Source organism: Dromaius novaehollandiae, chromosome 6 (assembly GCF_036370855.1).
Source record: "Dromaius novaehollandiae isolate bDroNov1 chromosome 6, bDroNov1.hap1, whole genome shotgun sequence".
NCBI classification, from domain to species: domain Eukaryota; kingdom Metazoa; phylum Chordata; class Aves; order Casuariiformes; family Dromaiidae; genus Dromaius; species Dromaius novaehollandiae.
Genome location: NC_088103.1, coordinates 6,361,557 through 6,379,716, shown reverse-complemented (window position 1 = coordinate 6,379,716; position 18,160 = coordinate 6,361,557). Strand labels below are relative to the sequence as shown.

Genomic DNA, 18,160 nt, shown 5'->3' with positions numbered 1-18,160 from the left:
AGCTTTTTGCTGCAACATATTTGTCCTCCAGACTGATAGCTATTTTAAATTCCCTTGTCTCTGAAAGTTTTGGATGTCCTTTCAGACTTTCATAAAGTTGACACCGAGCCATTTTTTACTTCCTGTCAGTAAATATCAAAGTAGTGACTCTCTGTGCTGAATTCTTTTACTGAATAAAATTCTTGTTTTTTTCTGTGGGTGTTTGAGGTTAGGATATGCTTAAGTACACACCAGTGCTTCTCTAAAGGAGATGCTGCAAAGTGTGGCAGTATTCTGAGAGTGTGCACCAGGGAGATTCCATATTTCATCTTGAGTGAGTTCATGTTGAATTTGCTTCGTAGGTTAAAATAGGTAAAGTTGGCAGTTAAAGTATCTCAGATTGAGATGTGAAAGTCAAGCTTCTTTTATATGCTACCTACCTACTGAGAAGATGGTGTTACCTGGAGGACAGCTAGCTGTTCAGCCTAGCACCTATGGTTGTCCTTTGCTGCTGGTGCAGCTCTTTGCATCCTGTGGCTTTCTTGCTGCAGCTGGTTAGGATGCCAGGGTATATATAAGGGGATGGGATGCAGCTTCTTCCAAAGGATGAGCAGAAATAAGTGTTCTTCACTGGACTGCCGCACATTTTCACCTCTAGAAGTTGTTGCGGCACCTTGCTGGGGATGGTACGTTTGCTGTCAGTGCTGTAAACCTGACTTGAAGTGAAGTAAGGAGTTAATGCCCTGTTCTTGGTTTTTGGCCTGGAGAGTTCTGTCTTCCTATCGTATTTTATCTGAATAATGCCATGTGCTGTTGCTTCTTTTTTACGCAGCTGTTTATTCTTGGCTTTTTCTTAATGCTGAGGGCAGCTCTTTTTGTGTCCTGTAACATCATCAACTATTTTAGAGGGATTTGCAGCTCTTCACAACATGCTTGTTTTCTTTACTATCTGCAAGTCTTACTATCTTTGTTTGCAATTCGAAGCCATGTTGAAATGGAAGTTTAATGCCTCTTTTTCTCAGTCTTTGTCAGAACAAGTTCTTCAGTGGAGCAAGCACTCTCTTCCCTGCTTCTCTCTCTATTGATCATTTTATGTATTTATGCCGTGAAGTTTATGTGATGGCTGATACCATGTTTTGCAAATTTGTTTGGTGTCTGCCTACTATGTAGATCATGTTTTTTTTTTTTTTTCAATCTTCTTGACCCTATTAGCTGTATAACAAAGCCTCCGTATGGCTGAGAGCCCCAGAACACATTTCATAAACTTTACAGAGCTGAAGGGAGAGGTGGTTGCTCTGGGAATAATTCCCAAGTGCAATACGGTCAGCTTACCTGGATCCAGCAGCCACATTATGGGATGGGACCGAGTTGAGGGTATAGCTGGTTCCTGTGACAGCTTGGCAGTATCATCTTCTGGCATCTTCTGATTTGCTTCTTCCCACCTCGCTGTATTTACGTTATAAGCTGAAAGATTAAAAAAAAAAAAAAGTTAACACTTGAAATACTGAGCACGAAGGGGTTAAATACATTTCTTCTAAATGATAAAATGTTTCTCTCAGCCACATCTGAGTTGGTCTCTTTTCTTGTTCTTTAAGGCACAGATGGTAGAGTTGGCAAGTGCAGCTGGCTGGCTACAAGGAATCCTCCTTTACTCTGAAGAACTTTCTTCCTGTTCGTTTCCTTTATACTTCCTGATTATCCAGAGTCGCAGAAAAATAGTAAACATATTTGATGTTTCATACTGGCTCGTGGAAATGCAGCCTATTTAAATAGGCTATGTGTGTGTACAGGCTAATAGTATATATTCTAGGAAACTTCTCTAGATTTGGCTGGGCATATTTTCTTATGTCCTTTTTTTTTTCATAGGGATGCTGTCAAGAAAATGGCACTAATAAGAGTTTGGCCATTTGTCAGGACACTTAAATCTGTTTGAGGATGGAGTGTGGACACTTTTAGTAACACTCTCTCTGTAGCTTCAGGCTGTCAAGCTGTCGAACAGCTAGAACAGTTTTTTCTTGCCGTTGCTATACGGCCTTGTTTAAGCTAGAGTTAAAAGGTTTGAGGTTAGCATGCTAACATTTCATAGCTGTTAAGGACAGATGTGCTGCTAGACCACATTGCATGGTTACTGAAGTCAAAGTTCCTGAAAATTGAGGACAAACTGAGAGAACAAAGCGACTTTCAGAGACTTCAGAGTCACGTTGTTCCTCTGCTCTTCGTTGTTGCTGTCAAGTGGGGGTTTAGGTAGCGGTTGGCAGCTTGACCACCTCGTGCTAGAGGCTGGTTTCCTTTGCCCTCTGGGTCTCCAAGGCTGGTGGTGGATGAAGAATAAGGAGGCTTCCAAAGTGGAGCAAAACCAGCAGCAGTTTTCACGCAAAAGGAGGAATGGGCCAATTAGGAGCAGATTGTAATAAGTATATACCTTACTTGCTTAGACTGGAACTGAAATTTGCATTGCTGGCAGGTTTCGGAGCTTTTTTCGGGCTGTAGATTCACCAATTGAACTGTGTTCTTTGTTCAGCGAGCTTCGTATTCAGAAGCTGGGAACTGTGAAGGTCACAAAAATGAGACTCTTGTCCTTATGTTTGTAGGGGGCAGGTTCAGATTTTGCAGAGAAGTCCTAGCTTCAAAGTATAACTTGAACAGTGGCTATCATTCACTGGGGCTGGAGCGTTCAGCTTGTTTTAAACTTCCTTTTTAAAGAAAACTGGAGTCTGACTGGTAGATCTTTCTGCAGCCTTTGATTATAAAGGCCTTTGGAGTAGTAGCTTGAAAGTTGTTTTTTATTTGTGTTTTAATTTAAATCTCTTTAGTGCTGGTTTAAAAAGTAAATCTATATGTAAATTCTTATGCGGAGCATGCTCTTGCATGCTTGTAGGAAGATTAGGTCATTTGATTTTTGTTATTTTCTTATAGCTGCCTTCATGAGTGGAGTGAGGGTAAGGGATTAAATGCTTGCTTTGTTTGAAATGGGACTTTATAAAGTTACTTAGAAATTCTATTGACTGAAGTTCTGGATTTTAATTGAGAATGTTGTTCATTACAGGAAAGGCTTTAGCTGTATATTTTTGCAGCTTTCTTGTGGCTGTTTAAGAACTTGGGAAATATTTCAGTATGGGGTTTTTGGCATGCTTTTGTTTTTAGGAAAAAGCGAATTTGTGAGAAAAATCAGTCATCCTAAAGGACCAAGACAATAGTCATTTGTTTACATAAATAAGTTAAATTAAAAGTTAGTATGTACAGCCTATCCTTTAATTTGATCTTGGCATAATGTGAATATATAGACAACTGTTTTTGAAAATGATTCTAAATGCTGATTTGCATAATATCCAGGATTTTTCTCATATGGCAACTTTAAAGAATGTCATCTTTAGCGTGTGGGAATGATTTCAGGGATTAAGAACAGTATCTTGTTAAATCTACAAACAAGATTATAGACGAGATGTTCTTGAAGTGGTGTATGGATTATTTACTTTGGTGCATCTTAAATATTGAAGAAGCATCATTTTTTTTCATTGTAGTATTTGATTGTTAACATAGCAAACTGCTGAGTGCTTTCCTTATAAGTTTCTTTGGGTATGGAGTACTGTAGTCTTACTCAGTTGAAAGCTGAATATGCTGTTTTGTAGTTAGTAAGAAGTATGAGCTTGTGTAAAGGACAGCATTTAAGTGTTCTCGTGTTGTGTATTATGAATGAATACATCTAACTTTTTTTTTAAATTATAATCATTCACTAAAATCTCAACTTCCATGTTTACAAGGTTGAGAAGGGAATGAGTGCTTTAAAAGCAAATGAAACCATTTCTGCAAATGCGGTTCTTTAGAAGGAGTTAATTTGGCAGTTAACGGTGTTTTTTTGGAAAGTCCGCTTCAAATTCTTGATAATTCATGATAATTTGCTTAACTTTGTCTTGCGTGTTAACCCGAAGGTATTACAGAACTGCTTCAGTAAATGGCTGAGGCTTTATCCGTTTTCGTTTCCCTGTTCCTAAAAACAAACCGACCAAGTCTGGAATTGGCAATGAACTTGTTACATACGATAAATCATCAATTCTTCCAGGTTTCTAAAGTTATCAGTATCATTACCAATTTCACGATGACTCAGAATTCTCGCTTTGAATATAAGCCCGGTTTCCCAGCTCCCTTGTAAGAAGTCTTGTCTTGGTAGTGAAGAGCAGTATCTTAATCTCACCTTTGCAAACCAATTTTTAATTTACTCAGGTGAGAAAAGCAGCATCCCTGAACCACTGGGCATGACTGATCGTAGGAGAACTTGTTACAGAGATTTGCTCCCGTAACTCCATCAGCTCGCTCCTCTTCTGTGCGGCAATCACAGGCTGCGTAACATTGGAAAAAAGCAAGCTGGTGCAGATGTGGCACTTGATTTTGGGCATCTCGTGGGGAGGGGAAAGAGTGGAAGAGCTTGGTTTATAGGGCGTTTTTTTCTATTAAGTGATAAAACTGCTATTTCTGGTCACAGATTAAGATAATCTTTGCAAAGAGGAACAGTTCTTCCGCGCCGTCCTTCCATCTTAGTGCTCCATAGTGCAGAGAGCATCGTGTTTGGACCAGCAAAGGTTTCCAAGCATCGCGCCGCTTCAGCGTGCTCGCCAGAAGCGCGTGTTCAGAAGCCATAAAGCGATCTTCGGCAGCAATACGAACGCGTTTGCTCTAGCTGTCACTTTCTTTTGTTCCGTGCAAACGAAACCCGCGGGTTCACACGCGTGCTGTGCAAGAGGATCGTTTGCTTGCTGCGGCTGCTGTCCTCTGACGCCCGGTCTGGTGCAGACAGAAGCGTGAGTCAGCAGGGGCACGCGGATTGCATTCCAGCGTAATGCTTGGAGATGATAAAGTAAGGTACTTCAGGACACCATTTAGGCGGAGGAGAAGTTGGTTCGCCTGTTTTAAAAACAGTAGTGTTTTCTTAAAAGCAACCCTTTCCCCCCCCCCGCCGCCAGGCGCACTGTTGAATAATTGTTTTTCAGTCACACTTTGGTTTTTATTCTGTCAGGTTCCAAAACCTCAGAACGTACAGTACTTTTATTGAATCAATATCACTTAATTGATGTGTGCTCTCTTCTTCCAGCTGAAAATTGTTGGCTTTACTGCTGGCATTTTCTGAACTTCTCTTGCAGTGCTGCAAATTTAAAAATTTGTGCTTCTGACACGCAGTTAAGCTCCAGCATTAGATTTTGCTGGGTTTTTTTCCCCCCATGCAAAAGAGCAAATGCATGTTCAGTGTGCATGCCCTGCGAGCTTATCACTCTTGAGGAGGGAGGGGGGGGTCACACGAGACACCGGAGCCAAAAGGGGGATCGCGCTTTCCGAAAGTGTGAGACTGCGCTGGTTATTTTAGAAGTTTTTCTCTCTGCCCGTGTGTTTGAGACTTTGGTGTTTGGACCAATCTGTTAGCCTGCGAACTGGAAATAGCGTTGCTAAGATGCTCTGTTCCCTTAGCCTGGTGTCTGCCTGCCTCGTTTCCATCCTGTACCAGCTGGGAATCCTGGAAAGTATCTCATTCCTTAGCCTGTCTTAGACTAAAAGCGAACAGCACAAGGAGAACATCTCAGCATAAACTGCTCTCTCAAATACGTGAGGAAAATGTGTAGTAGAGCTTGCTCTTGTATATACAAAATTGAGCAAGTTAGGTGGCAATTTCGTGGAGTTGGGGCATCTGTGTCATGGATGAAATTATAGTTAAAATTGAATTTTGGTGCAAAGGCTTGGGTTTCGACGTGGTGTGTCAAAATGAATTTATTTTACCCGTGTTGCTAGCTTAAATGCCTGTCCTTTATGGAGAAGTGCTGTGTAAAACAGGCTAATATATTGGATTATTTTGCTATGGTAATTTTATAGCCTTGCTGCTGAGTGCAGGATGCAAATGGAGGTACTTTTGAGCAAATACTCTGAAATTGGCAGTAGATGCAGGCTTTTGAAATCGGGAACAAGAGAGTGATTGGGTGTGCTAGCTTCAAGTCAGGTAATTTGCTGTTAGGTAGTAGGCATAGAGCAGGTGTGCATGATTTATAACTGTTTTCTTATGCTTATGGCAAGTAATAACTGATAAAATAGTAAATACCTAGCTAATTATATGGCACCTTTTACTAATTTAACAAAAAGGTGTGGACTGCTTGCAGAGTAAAATATGTTCAGAATGAGGTTCAAAGTTTAAGATTTATGTGGTTTGATAGTATCTGAAATTATCGCAAGCTCTGAAAGTTAAGCAACTTAATGTTTTTTTTCCCCAAGATAAGCTTTTTTTTGGGTTTGGGCAAGTTCAGAGTAAATTGGAAACCAGTCATAAAACCCCTTTCAGTATTTGTTTTCAATATTTGAATTTCTGAAAAGCTTTCGTTCTAATTACCATCTGCCTAAATTGTCTTTTGGTTGGTCCAAGTAGGCAATGCTAGATTCAGTTTTTAGGTAGGAAACATAAATCTGTGTAGTCAGTTCTTAAAAACTTGTTGCCTTCTGAAGTCTTTTGGTTAATGAACTATGTAAATACAGAAGTCTCGAACTTAGTCCGTGCTGCTTCGATATAAGCACTTAGATGGATTTTGGGGAATTCTGCAATGACATAGTAAAGCAGTTTGTCTATCGTGTACCCTGTTTCAATTTTTTCTTTGTATACAGATAACTTGAATATTCATCTCTTGGAAGCTGCTGCAGTTTCGTCTAGCCTAATGATTACTCTTCTGCATATTGCTATATTGCTGATATTTTAATCCCAAAACTAAAAATTGTCCTTGGGATCGTACCGTATTTAGGTTGAAAGGAACCTCTGGCGATGACCTGTTGCAACCCCCTTGTTCGCAGTGGGGCCGACCTCTCCCTCGCTGTGCTTTGTTCTTGCTCTTTCTAAACTTAGGCTGAGGAGGAGTATGTTAATACGGTTGGGCACGGCCTGTTTTCAAGCTGCTAGTTTCATTTCTGTTTTGCTTTTCAGTGAAGCTGCTTCACTGCACTGCCTTTTTCTAATAACCCTTAAAACTGAGTGTTTTCTTTTTGTGAGCTCTGTTGGAAAAAAAATCAGTGTATTGTGACACCACCAGGGAAATAAATACTAATCATTGTCTGGGAATTAATTGTGCATTCTTTGCCGCATCTGTTTCGGACTTAAACTTTTGATTTTCGCATTTGGCTTTTTTTCTTTTTGTTAGGGACTTTTGCTAAGTTCTTTCCTCAGTTTATATTGCTTTATGGTGTGTGAAATACAAGTAGTTCAGAATAAATAATTAGAAATTTTGGCCAGAAATAGGGAATTGGGGCATTTTTTAAACAAACAAGTTTTTATAATCCTTTTCAGAGCCTCTAAATTCCCATTTCTTGGAGTGTCATACATTTAGGCATTCAGAGCTATCTTAGTAGCTGCTATAACGGTCCAGTATGTAGAAATCATGGAAAGTGGTAAAAGCATTGTTTGTGTAGCATTGCCAGGGCTTGCATGCCTGAAATACAGATTTGTTGCTTGTTTTGCTGTTGTGTGTGGCATACATGTTTTGGGATCATCTGGGGCTTTTGCATAGCTTTTATTTTGGAACATTTTGCAGTTCAATCACATAAGACTTTAGTAAAATAAATTCCCATTGGATTTAATGTCTCTCGGAAACTGTAGATAAAGACCAGTATTTATCAGATAAGCAGTTTTAGTGAGAGCAGTTTAGTATGAGGCAAGTGGGCTATTTGATTTTGCGTCTGTGGTGGATTGCCTTCCTAATTGATGTTAGCATCGACTGTCCAGCAGCACACGCTTCTTATAAGTTATCTGTTCCCGCATTGCAAGGAGGCTTCTATTACAGTAGCCATTTTTTGGAAAAGTTTTTGAAAAGTTGCCCTGCGGATGTTTCTTCTTGACACTTACTGAAAAGTTCCCTTATTACTTTGCATATAAAGCTGAATTGAGTGTGTATGGAAGTTGCTCTGAGCTGTTGCTCTGACTTTGGAACAGGAGTATGTAAATGTATTTTATTGGTGTCCATTTTATACTATTGTAATAATTCCACCTATTTTACCAATGTTTCCTTAACTTGCATATTCAGATATTTATCCAAACATAATTGCTATGGGTTTTCCGGCGGAGAGGCTTGAAGGAGTATACCGGAACAACATCGATGATGTAGTAAGGTAAGGCTTTCTTTTTCTTAACTTATTTGTGTAAATCTTAGGTAGTTTTTTCTGCACTCATTTATGTTCTGCCAAGGAAAATATGTGCGATCCAACTCCTAGAAATAGCAAAGTTTATTCCTTGTAGATACAGCCTTGTTATCTTGTTGGAAGCAACAGAAATCGTGTTTTCCAGGATTTTAGCCCTGGCTGCACTTCTGTGCTGATTTCAAATTCACATAATCTGCTTTTTCAGGTGAAACTTTGACCTCAGCCAGTTGCATTGGAGTAACAGCAGGTTCTTTGGTTTTAGAAAGATGTGAATCTCAGGCTCTGTTCTCCATACAGTACTGAGAGTTTCCTTAGATAGCTGATGGCATTTCGGACTGTATTTTTGCCCATATCCTTTTTTATTCGATTGATAAAGTGCTTGAATAAGTTCATTTGGTTTTAAAGTAGTAAAGGGGGTTTAAGATAAAGGCTTTTGCAACTGGCTGTGTTTCAAAAACTGTGGAAAGGAATTCCTTATCATTGGCCGCATTTTATAGTCCATCTTGTCAAAACCTGCAGTTTTGTTTTTAACCTCAAATTATCTACTCTGATATACTGGATACGACTTTGGGAGGTGTGCTGAGCAATTTAAGAGCATAGTTGTAATTTGCTTACTTAACATCCTACCTGGAACGTGTAGCATGAGGGATTCCAGTAAAAATTAAATACCGAGAGGAAGAAGCTGCCAAGTGCTAGTGTTTCGAGGATCCTAAGTTCTGGGTTTGTGTTTTTAAGTCGCTTGTGATGCTTTTGAGAACTTGGCCGTTAGAGGTCATAACTTCAGGAGCTCTCGAAGGGACTTGGTTTTGGGGATGGAGGGTTGCTGCAGTAGGGGTGTGATTATGCAGTAGCGTTAGAAGTAGCTGGGCAAGAAGATGCTGCTCCCAGATTTGAGATGCCGCAAAGAATTGCCTCTAATCGTTGTCAGGCACAATTAGCAATGCTTGCATTATATTGGCAATTAGTTTCGTCCAACTTTGTACTGGACCGAGTTAAGACCGCTCTTCGGTTCCCACAGTTTGAGGAATCGTAACCTTTGAGAATGAGTCGTGACTTCCTTAAACAGCTGCAGATAGATTCAGAGGAGTCTGAGAGGGTTTCATTTTTGCATATTTAACCAACTTGACGAAGCTTGCTATCCATGAATAGTACTGAAAATGTCAGAGCCTGGATTTGACCACGTGTGCAGCCGTGACCTTGTCTCGCACTGCAGGAAAGAGAAGTCACTTTTCCAGAGCTGGTCATCTCCGTGAGCTCCAACACAGCAATCTGTAGATGTGCCTACATCTCCACTGGGGTCGTCAGTGAGGGCATGAACTCGTGTTTTCTAACTGCAAGGCTGGTATAATTTGAAACAGGTTACGCACAAACTAAGCTTCCACTGTCCTTTTGGGACAGCAAAGGGCTGTCCCACCAACTCAGATTATCTACCCAACTTCCTTTACTGGCTGTCAGTGATGACCCCCCATTAATGACCTGGGCATTGCATTTACTCTTTGATATTAGTGGTCCCTGTTGGGCTCCACCTTGGCAACTGTCCGAGCCACGGGCTGGAGTTGGAATAAGAATGGTTTCTAGGTTGGCTGCAGAGGAGAAGAATCCAAGCAGGGGGCCTGTGATTTGCCCCGAATAGATAGTCAGTCAAAATTAATATATTGGTCTAATCAAATTAATAATAACGTGCAGTAGCCTTTGAAGGTCCTTCTCAGTTCAAAGTATTGATTTCAGTTGCTTGTATATGAAGGAAAACATGTCTTTTTGGTTTTCCTGGTCAAGTGTGTACTATAATGTGTAAATTGGGCTTTTGAAAGGGAATTGCTGGCCATTATTTTCAAGTTGTCCATAAATGCTGTGTTGGTCAAAAGAAATGTCTGTCTTTCTGAGCAATAGCCTAAGAGTGTCCTCAACCAAATGAACGTATGAAGAGGTATAAATTCAGTGGCTATAGGGATCTGGATGCTAAAGTTGTGTAAATGTTGTGTTGCCTGTATTTTAAAACCCCAAAATACACACGGTAAAATTGTGCAGCATTCTGCCTGTTTGTAGTAATCAGCAGGTCCTCATCTGCTTCTGTAGTCTTTTCGTTGTTGGACTGGAATTTTTTTGAAGAGGTTTTTGGGTGGAAATTCAGCGTGTTTGAAATCTGGAGCCATTGGTTCTGAGCCATGGGGATATGCCAGAGAACTTTTGCCGGATAGTTGGTATCCGGATAAATTTGATGGTGATATTGTATCAGAAATATAATTTTGCCTGCCGGTTGTCTTCTGTTACTTGTGCTTTGAGAGGTTTTGCGTGGAATTGAGTCCTTAGAGAAATAGTTGTACGAAAATTCATACGTAGCTTTGTGGATATCATCGGCAGAAGCGCAGTGGTGGTTTTCTCTGCTCTCCAATGCGCTTTAAACAAGTGGGGACATCTCCTAGGATAAATTGCCGTGTCCCCATGCTCCTTAATCTCTCAGGCTGCCAACAGGGGCGCCAGTGGTAGCCGTGAAATATTTTTGCAGACGAAATTGGAGTCTCGTGTTCAGGGCTGCACGGGGAGCGTTCACATCTGTTCTTATTTTAACGCATCAATTTAACCACAAAGTTCTTCTAGGTTCTTCTGGAATATTATGACTGATAACCAGAGCTTGTTTTTGCTTGAGCTTTCCAGGATTTTAGCAGCTAGTGTTTCTTTTCAATTTGAACAGCATGTTCTGTCATGGCTAATTAAATTCCTTCTGGCTGATGTGCAGATACACACTGTTGATGATGTTAAGTGTAAACATTTGTATGTTATTTCTTCTTGAACATTGCCAGGTGACACATCATATATAATCATGGCAATTTTGATGAATCATGTTTGCAGTTTGGCTCTCGGAGGCTTCTGTATGGGAAGCTTTTGTTGCAAAGTTGGCATAAAAACGAAGCGAGTGCAAGTGTGAAGAAGCGGAGTGGTCTCGCGCGTGCTTTCTGAACCCGGGGTATCGTTTGGCACTGTGCTAATAACGGCTCTCTTAAAAACCTGTTTTTAAAAGTAAATGGATGTGGCTGTTTTAACTGACTACTGGTATATATAAGTAATTTTAACAGCTTTTTTTTCATCGGAAATACCACTGTGGTAAAATATTTTGCACAGATGATTAAATTGCAAGTAACTGTTTACAGATACTTCATGTAATCGATGACCTTCTGCTTTAAAAATAAACAGCCCTGCCTCAGCTTAATATATTGATGTGCAGATCTTTTATAAAAGCAGCACAGACTGGTGCACGCAGTAAATATCTCCGTTGCAGATCAGATCTTGCTCTCCTCCGTTGCATAAGTAGTCTTGTTCATGCTAACGGCGTGACCGTAGCAGCGAGGTTTGCAGCATGATGCCTCCTCGACTTTGAGGTATTGCAGAGCCAGCTGGAACTTGGGATGCAAAACGGCCGATGTTGGATGATATTTTAATGATGCTGTGAATTAAGGTCGCTATTGCAATGTATATTAATGTGTTCTTTTTTTTTCCTTTTTAAGGTTTTTGGATTCAAAGCATAAAAACCATTACAAGATATACAATCTGTAAGTATGCTCTTATAGCTGCGCTTTCCAAAATAATTCTAAAATTAGCTTATGAGTGAAAGTGGCTTGGTCCTGTACTGAAGCAGTTAGAGATGTTTTGCAGATTTCTTAAAACAATTAAGCCTGATTGAGAGCACTGTTACTTCATTTAGTGAGGCTGAGTAAGGTTAAATGAAATGCTGGTGTATATTCATGTTACTTGAACGCCTTTAAATGACTTGGCATCTAGCCCATCTAGAGCTTGTGCCATGTGACGAAAAAGTGAAAAGTAATTCACAGCAGGCTTTCTGTTAATGTATTAATGTCTTCAGTGAAGAAATTGCCAAATGAGTATTTTCTGTTTCTTTTGTTTTTTTTGTTTTTTTTTTTTTGTAGAACTGTATCAATACCCAGGTCATTTGCTTCTGGGATAAGCTATTGTGCCAATGAGTAGCTTTATGGTTTCCCACTTTTATAAGTGTCACGTTTTCCTCTGCAAATCCAGTTATGCAGAAAACTGTTCTTTTTAAATAAAAGGGAAATTTTTTTTCTTCCTTGGTTGTCTTAATATGTTTTCTTGGCCAGAATTCTTCTGTACTAAATGATTTGGTGATGTCAGTTGATATTGAAGGGTAGGTTCTGTTCCCTGTCCCCCCCCCTCCCCCCGCCACCCATTTTGCAAAAAAATTTAAGTGTAAGATTTATTGATTCTCTGAACTGTTAAGGCTTTTTGAATAAATTAATTTCTAAATATCTTCAGTTAATAGAAAAACTACTGTAGTATGGAAATACAAGAAATGTATTGCACTGTAATCTGTGATATTTTTTAAAAAGTATTTAAATCTACCTCTGAAGAATTGTGCATCAGTAAATCTGTTTTCTGATGCTGAAGTGAGGTGATCCTAGAAACTGAGAAATGGAATTCTGGTTTAGAAGTTTTGAAAAGCTGTCTGTAAAGACTGGAGTGGGATGGGACAGACAAGGATTTGTAACCAAAATATTCATTCCAATTAAGCAATTAGACGACTTTGATATGGCCCAATAACAAAATTACCTTTTCCAGCCTAGAAACAATGCAGAAAGCTCTTTAATATAGCTTTTCAATAAATGCTATCTTGATGGCTTTCCTGGGTGGAAAGGGTGATATTTCCTGGAATAGCTGACGGTTGCTTTTGCATGTGTGTGCAGCAGTCGAGGGAGAAAACTTTCCGGATATCTTTCACCTCTGAAATCTTCTGGAGCTCCCTGATAGACATCTACAACGTGTAACACCTAACACTGTTGTCCTAGTCCTTCCCTAAAGCCTCTTTGTAGGTTTTTCTTGGATTAGGGAATAATGCGGAATAGCATAGATAAAACTTAATTTCCTCCTGCTTCTTAGGGCTGGGTTCAGCCGTCAGTTCAGTGAAGTATGACTGGTATCGTTTACAAGATCAGAGATTGCTGAGCTGCTTGATACTGAGCTTGTCATTTGAAATTGGCTCAGAAGGTGACAGGTAAAAACAGAGAAGCAAAAACAATAGGTTACTGTGTGTTGACTTCTGGACTCTGTCAAAAAGTAAAAGTTTAATAAAACTTCTCTGCCTCTTAGTAAGCAGCTACTGAAAAAGGGGAGTGATGTTGAAAGGTTTCTGCCTTGCTGTATTCTAGCAACCTCCTTTTGCTTTATTAAATAGAATTAAAAACCCCCATAATCCTGCACAGCAACAGCTTTGGGGTTTTTAAATGAGAAGAGCTGTGATGTGCCAAATACTTTTCTTATTTACAGTGTTGATGCATGTTTTCTCAACTGTGCAAAGACCTTGTTCAGGTGCACCAAAGCGTTTTGTCTTCAAGTTCTTTATGTAAAAAATTCAATTTATTCTTTTCAGTTATAGTGCAAGAAACGCCCTCCTGTACAGCATCAGTTTTGCTTGTGGCTAACTCAATACAATTTCGAGGGAAACTTCCCAAAATTTCTTTATTAACCCACAGATCAAAACTTTCACAAGAGAAAACGTACTTTTCAAGTGTGGGGTTTTTTTTTCTCCCCAAAACAAAGATTACTTGAAGGTGAAATTCAAATTCTCACTCCGTAGGTTGGAAAACATGGTTTGTAAACTTTGGATATCCAGCTAGAGAGCCCAGGCTACCTCTTTTTCCTTACGTGTGCAAAATTTGTACGCATTAAGTAAATAGATGCCATTAAGTGAATTGGTGCAATGTTTGCTCATGAGAGTGAAAGAAATCATAGCCTCGAAGTACTTCAGAGAAAAGCAGCTCTTTAGATTAAGTTGATCTTTTGCAAATAATCAAGTCCTTCTATGTGTTTAAAAGAAGGAGGTAGGCGTTCGTGGGGCGGGCGTTATGTGGTTATATTATTCAGAACTGTATCAAACACTGACATGGGATTTGAGTTCCCTTAAGGTAGTTTATATAAAGTTTATAATAATGTGTGTATTCAGCAGTTTCATTTAAAAGGATTTAGAGACATTTCCTTCTCAACCGATGCTTAAATGATGTCAGTGATGCTTTATCCTAACGTCTGGGCATTTAACTTCCCGGTGAATGTTTGCGCACGTGATTTCGTTTTGTTCCTCATTTATGTTCTTGTCATGTGTGCCTTGAACCCTTTGCTCTTTCTCTGTATTCTTTCTTGTTTTAACATGTTCTTTCACTTTCATCTCCCCAAATTGTGTTCTTCTCCATTGTAATTGCCACTTCTCCATTTTCTCAAGTATACTTTACCTCTCATACAGTCAGGTATTTAAAGGAAGGACCTTTAATGAACAGTGCGGATTTTCTTGTGTGCGTGCTTTGTATATCCGTGTGTATGTGGGGTTGGGCTTTGGCACAGGCTGCTGTCTTGTCCTTAGCCTTTAGTCCTGCCAGCAGTGAGACTGTGGTTATAATCAGAAAGGCGTCCAGCTGGCAGCAGTAAGACCTGAGTTGCTTTAAACTTGCTACCACAATTCCTGCTCACAGGTTACAAGACTCTTGGAGGGGGAAGAAAAGAAGTTCAGGTTTCATTTGGAGATCTAATTGTATTACAGGTCTAATTGTATTATAAATGCTTTTGAAATGCTAAATGTGGGAAACACTTAACACCCAAAATGCATGTCAGTGGGATCTCTAATGTAGACGTACAGGTGTTTGATGGAATGAGATGAAAGTACGTAACAGTGTATTTTGTACAGCAATGTCTGGGGCTCTGCATTTGCCCTGTGTTGCGTAAAGATCCGATACGAGGGCATAAAGTGTGGCATGGCTGTGCTCTATGCTCAGTTTCTACCCCTGGTATCAACAAAACTATTTTTTATTCTTTATGGTATTCTAGTTGCTGCTCTCTCAAACTTCAAAATTTGTAGGCTGTTTTGCCCATATGTGAATTTTTGTGCTTCGAGGAGTTCCATCTCTTCCCATTCCTTTGAACTGCTGTTTCTTCAAAGGGAAGAAGGGAACTTTGTTGAAGAGCACAGTTGGATGAGATGCTTTGTGTTAACTGCTTTGCTTCCTAGCAGCTCAACTTCCAAAGTTCACATGCTGACTAGCTTATAGCAGTCCTTTGCCCAGCATGGCTGATGGCTTTTCCAGGTGTGGTGACTACATCTTGGGTGTTCGCACTCTATCTAATCTTTATTCTTGAAGACTCAAGTGCAGGTACTCTTTTGTCGTTGATTGATTTTTTTTTTTTTTTTTTGGTTTTGGAGAGTTTTTTTTTGGTTCCATCTGCTAGCTCAACCTGTGCTGTATCACTTCTGATCCACAAAAATTGTCAGCCTTGTGATCAGAGCTATAAAGGTTGACTCTGGCCAGACTTTTTCATAGCAAAGGCTAGACTGGAGATAGCTCTGGAATTCAGCAAAAGGAAAGCAGAGAGCGCATGAGCAATCCTAGAGGGTCGACTTCTTTCCCTGGTGTGTGAGCCTGGATGAAGCTGGATGCCATGCAAGTGTGGCTCCAGTTCTGTGGAATAGTCGTGGAAGTAGGCTTCTAAAAACTTGCATGTCTGAAAGTGTCAAGTGAGCCCTATGTGGCCCCAAAGGCTGCGGTCATAACATACTATATTAAGAAAAGATAACTTGGTACCAGTCCTAGTGGGTATTTCGACCCTGTGACAATTGTAGGTTATAATCAGAGCAGAAGACCTAGATATATTTTGTCTATTGAAATGATTTCCAATCATTTTGTTCTAATTTAGAGTTCTGTTGTTTTGAGGAAGAATTACTCTCTCTTTCCTTTCTGAACTGCATTTTTGCTTGCATCATGTAGGGAGACATCGTCTTTCCTGCAGAGAGCAACATGAAGATGACAGAGGTCCTCCTGTTCTTGGCTTCTTTCCCCTTACTTTCCCAGCATCTGATCTAGTTACTTTCCTTAAAGCGTGCCGTTTTGGCAGTATTGGAGCCTTACTGATCTTTATACCTGGTTACTGAAGCTTGTACATAAGTAACACAGCATGTTTTGCTTTGCTGTTAGCTAGCTACAGTGAGTCTCTAATGGGGTGGCAAGATAGACTTTGCAGCTCTAGTGTCTTCAGCAACGTGCCTGTTCCCAGAGTCTGTGTGTGGGAAACATGCTGACTGGCTTGTTTTTTTGTTTTGTTTTTTGTTTTGAGTTGACCTGATTTCAAGAACATATGCCACGTTGGAGAGAGTAGTATCACGATCGTTGTTTGATACAAGTGATATTCTTCACTATGTTACGCAGTGATGCCTCTCAGTTACCTGTAGTGATCCTTGTTGTCCTTGAGGTCTGTTGTCCTTGAGGTCTCTTGACCTGTGGTTTGAGCTCAGAGTCAATTGGATGATGGTCACCGCCATCTACTCTTTATGTGCTTTTGTGGGAGCATAAACCTGCTTGGGCAGCAGGAGTAACACTATTCTGTTAAAAATTGTATTGTATTGCATTAATTGCGTTAATGTCTACATTGAGATCCACACTGACTAAAAAATACTGATGGACCACAGTTGATTGTCATAGGGTAAGTAAATGTTTTCCGGTAGAATCACTGGTATTTTATTGAGCAGCTTAGTGCATCTGCAACAAAATAGTTTGATTTCTGCATGTAACTTCTAGCCATAGTTTTGAATCATAATGGTGATGGGAATATGGGGAATTTTTTTATGTTGATCTGTATGTTTCAAGGTGTGACGGATGTTAGAAGTGCCTAAGAGACTTGTCTTGAACTCTGATTTTTTTTCTTTTCAGATGTGCTGAAAGACATTATGACACCGCCAAATTTAACTGCAGAGGTATGTTTGTACTGTCTAGTGTGTGTGTGTTCATCTCTAACTTTCTCTACTTCTGAATGAAGGAATAAGTAAAGCTGCTAAATAGTAATGTAGGAGAGTTGGGAGTGAGGAATGGTGTCAAATATCTTCTGATTCATTAGAGAAACTTGCTGTGCTCTTGATGCTCTCTAGAAAGTGTGATCCTGACAGTTAACTAGATCAAGGCCTAATAGGGCAATCGTAAGAGAAATCTACTGATTTCAAGAATTGTTAAAGAATGGGTTATATGGAAGTCTCTGTTTAATTTGATGGGCAAACAATGTAAAAATCTATCTGTGAAGTTTAGAGGAAAGCCCTTTTTTATGCAGTAGTATCAATCGCAATAAAGATGAAGAATACCATTAAGCCACTGTCGTTGTTCATATAAGATTTTTGAAGATCTGGAACAAGTCTTCAGCTGGTTTAAAAAAAAAAAAGAATTCCCCACTTGATGCCTCTTTTGAAATAAGTTGATTCTTGGACACTTTGCAGAGCTACCAGAACCTGGGGGAAAACTTTTAGGGCTCCTAGAAATTAGTCCTTTTGCATTATCTGACTATCAGGTGGATGACAGACTTTTGATCAGACCCTTGGGGAGTGGAAACTGAGGTACCCATTTTGTCAGTATTAACTCTCCAGGTAATAAATACAGACTTATCTTTATTCTTTGTGCAGAGGAACATCTCTGTGCATAAGCTTGTAGTTCCTCTTCACATCATGCTTTAAAATGGGTGAGTAGATGAGGAGTACTTGTGCATACGCTCTGGAGTAATTACAGAAGATGAATGAATTTTGGCCTTACCAGTTAATGCTAGGTGATGGCAAGGGCTCAGCTTTTCTTTTCCTTTTTTTTTTTCTTCTGGCCCTTCTCGTTTTAAAAGGGTGTTTACAACATGACCAAAATATAATTGGTTGCTGTAATATAGAGGGACTGAAATTTTCATTTTGAAGTCATCTTCGCTCCTGATATGCTCTTAGGATGTTGAATGTCAGTGTCCTGAAACCCTGCTCAATACACGCAAGCCAGAAAAAAAGTATTTTAAGATCTGCTTGAGCAATTCTTTGGGTAAGAGGAGAAAAGGTGTAAATGAAAAGGACAAGGCTCTAACATCATGTCCAGAATGTATGCTTGCTCTAATTTATGCTTTCTATTGTGGAGGTGCTCAGATTCCTTCACTGTCAATCTCATCCCAAAATGCTGTTTCTTTGACAGAACCTTTCACAGTTCCTCTGTGTAAGACAACACAG

The 18,160-nt window shown here is 39.7% G+C and overlaps 1 protein-coding gene across 1 annotated transcript in view; it reads left to right on the top strand.

Annotated features, from left to right (window-relative positions):
* The window catches only part of PTEN (phosphatase and tensin homolog), a gene marked incomplete at its 5' end in the record, with an annotated part of 49,600 nt that overhangs the window by 8,486 nt on the left and 22,954 nt on the right, over window positions 1–18,160 (top strand). Inside the window, 3 exons of the mRNA XM_026097371.2 lie at window positions 8,019–8,103; window positions 11,637–11,681; window positions 16,851–16,894. Coding sequence (XP_025953156.2) covers window positions 8,019–8,103; window positions 11,637–11,681; window positions 16,851–16,894 — 174 coding nt within the window. The remainder of the gene's footprint in view (window positions 1–8,018; window positions 8,104–11,636; window positions 11,682–16,850; window positions 16,895–18,160) is intronic.